General features: G+C 51.6%; 1 protein-coding gene across 1 annotated transcript in view; it reads right to left on the bottom strand.

Annotated features, from left to right (window-relative positions):
* Positions 1–1908, bottom strand: part of LOC103250399 (transmembrane protein 132E) — a gene marked incomplete at its 5' end in the record, with an annotated part of 10818 nt that extends 8910 nt beyond the window's left edge. The window contains 2 exons of the mRNA XM_008048981.1: positions 206–352; positions 1817–1908. Coding sequence (XP_008047172.1) covers positions 206–352; positions 1817–1908 — 239 coding nt within the window. The remainder of the gene's footprint in view (positions 1–205; positions 353–1816) is intronic.
* Between the last annotated feature and the right edge of the window lie 4 nt (positions 1909–1912).

Here is a 1912-nt window from a genome sequence, read left to right as displayed (position 1 = left end):
TGGGGACCCACCCTCCTGGTAGCTGCCCACCAGGGCCCTTGGGGCCTCCTCCAGTCCCAGAGTCCTGCCAAAGGGCGGGGACCAGACCTCAGAGTGCCCATCAACCAAGTCCCTTTGCATGCCTGGCCTCCTCCATCAGGGATTCCCCCAACCCCTTGGGTGGCCCCCCTGCAGAAAGATGAGCAGACGCAGAGCTCAGGCTCACCAGGGAGGCAGAGGTGTGCCCTGAGCCCAGGCCACGTCCACAGTGGCTGTCGAGTGCTTTGCTCCAGTCAGCAACTCTGAGGTCACATGCCACTGACCACTCCGTGACTTGGTGCCCAGAAGGGTCACTCCCTTCTTGGCCTTCACCCTGGGACAAAGTAGGAAGAAGAAAAGGGAGAGGGTCAGGCTAGGGCTCAAAGGCTACTCTCCTGGCCACCACCCTAGGCTGGGTTGGTGGAGAGGGAGCAGAGGAGCTAAGTCACCCCAAGTCCTAGACTCAGTGTTCAAGGTAAATGTGGGGAACCTGGCATCACATAGCTGAAACCTCTGGCCCTCGGTGGAGGCTGCAATCCCTTCTATCAGATCTCTGCCAAGGCTTTGCCTAATCTCTATAGAATAGCTTAGTGACAGGGGACTCACTACTGCACACCTCCCATTCCTTTTTCAGAAAGTCCATGAAAACTGGAAACATCTTCCCTGTATTTAGCTAAAACATAACAGCCATGGATTCTGCTGGGCTGAGTGAGGACAAGTCCCCTCCAGCTTAATTGCTATAGTTCTGAAAGCTGGAGAAGTATGGAGGTGTCCTCTCAGTCTTCTCCTCTCCAGTCCCTCCATGCATTATTTATTTTATTTTTGCCATGGTTCCAAATCATTTTATAGCCTGGTCACCCTTCTCTGGACACTGTAATCATAACGTGTAGTGTCCTGTACTAAATACAACACTTTGGCTGCACTCTAAATTAACACTGACTAAGCCAAGGTGATGATCACCTCCCTGATTCTACATGCTCTACTGCTATTAATGCAGCCCAAGATCTCTGATGACTGAGGTAACTCATATTCACATTCAGGTATCAGTCACAGGTATGACCCTTTCCAAGAATATTTGAACTTCAAGGCAGTACACACAGGAGAGAAGGCAATGCATAACTCAAAGAAATTGGAGGTTAATGGTGATGTTTCAGGTCCCATGCATACTGTGTGGGATGGGGGAGAGCATTTTTGTGGGGCCTTATGTTCTCCCAATTACCCAACATAACGCAAACTATGGATTCCCGCTGTGAAATACCATTATGTTTTATGGCAATGTGAAACAATATGAAGCAGTTTTGAATTCATGCACTGTGTCCTTCTCGAGGTATAAAAAGAGCTGGACTCCTGAAAAATTTCTCCCAGCTCTAGGATGGGGGCACATGTAGATGTCTCAACACACACACACACACACACACACACACACACACACACACAGAATTTTGGGGCTTCCAGCCAAGAGGCTGTTCTCCGATTCTGCATTTCTCTTCCTTGGCCTTGGTCTCCTCATCTGTAAGACGGGAGAGTTGCACCAGTTTATGTCCTGCCAGCCGCAATTCAGTCATTCTGGACATGCATGCTTGTGAAAACTGATATTCCCCCTTTACCAGGATAGAGGGGGCAGGACTGTCTGTTGCCATTAGACAGATGAGAACACGGAGGCTCGAGTAAGTGAGGTCTCTTCCGGAAGAGCTGGGATTAGGACGAGGGGCAGGGATGAGCCACCCCCACACAAGGGCTCAGGTGTCCATGTGACTTCAAGGGGACCCCATTCCCCCCGCCCCCCGCCCCCCTCTACCTGAGTGTGAAATGGTCCACGCTGGGGCTGGAGGGCGAGGAGGAGTTGGGAGCCAGGTAGAGGAGGATGCTGAGCACCTCTCCCGGCTTGAGGGGC

Source organism: Carlito syrichta, unplaced genomic scaffold (assembly GCF_000164805.1).
Source record: "Carlito syrichta isolate Samal-C Ts95f unplaced genomic scaffold, Tarsius_syrichta-2.0.1 Scaffold130397, whole genome shotgun sequence".
NCBI classification, from domain to species: Eukaryota; Metazoa; Chordata; class Mammalia; order Primates; family Tarsiidae; genus Carlito; species Carlito syrichta.
Note: the sequence above shows the minus strand (reverse complement) of the source record. Positions and strands in the feature narration are given on the sequence as shown.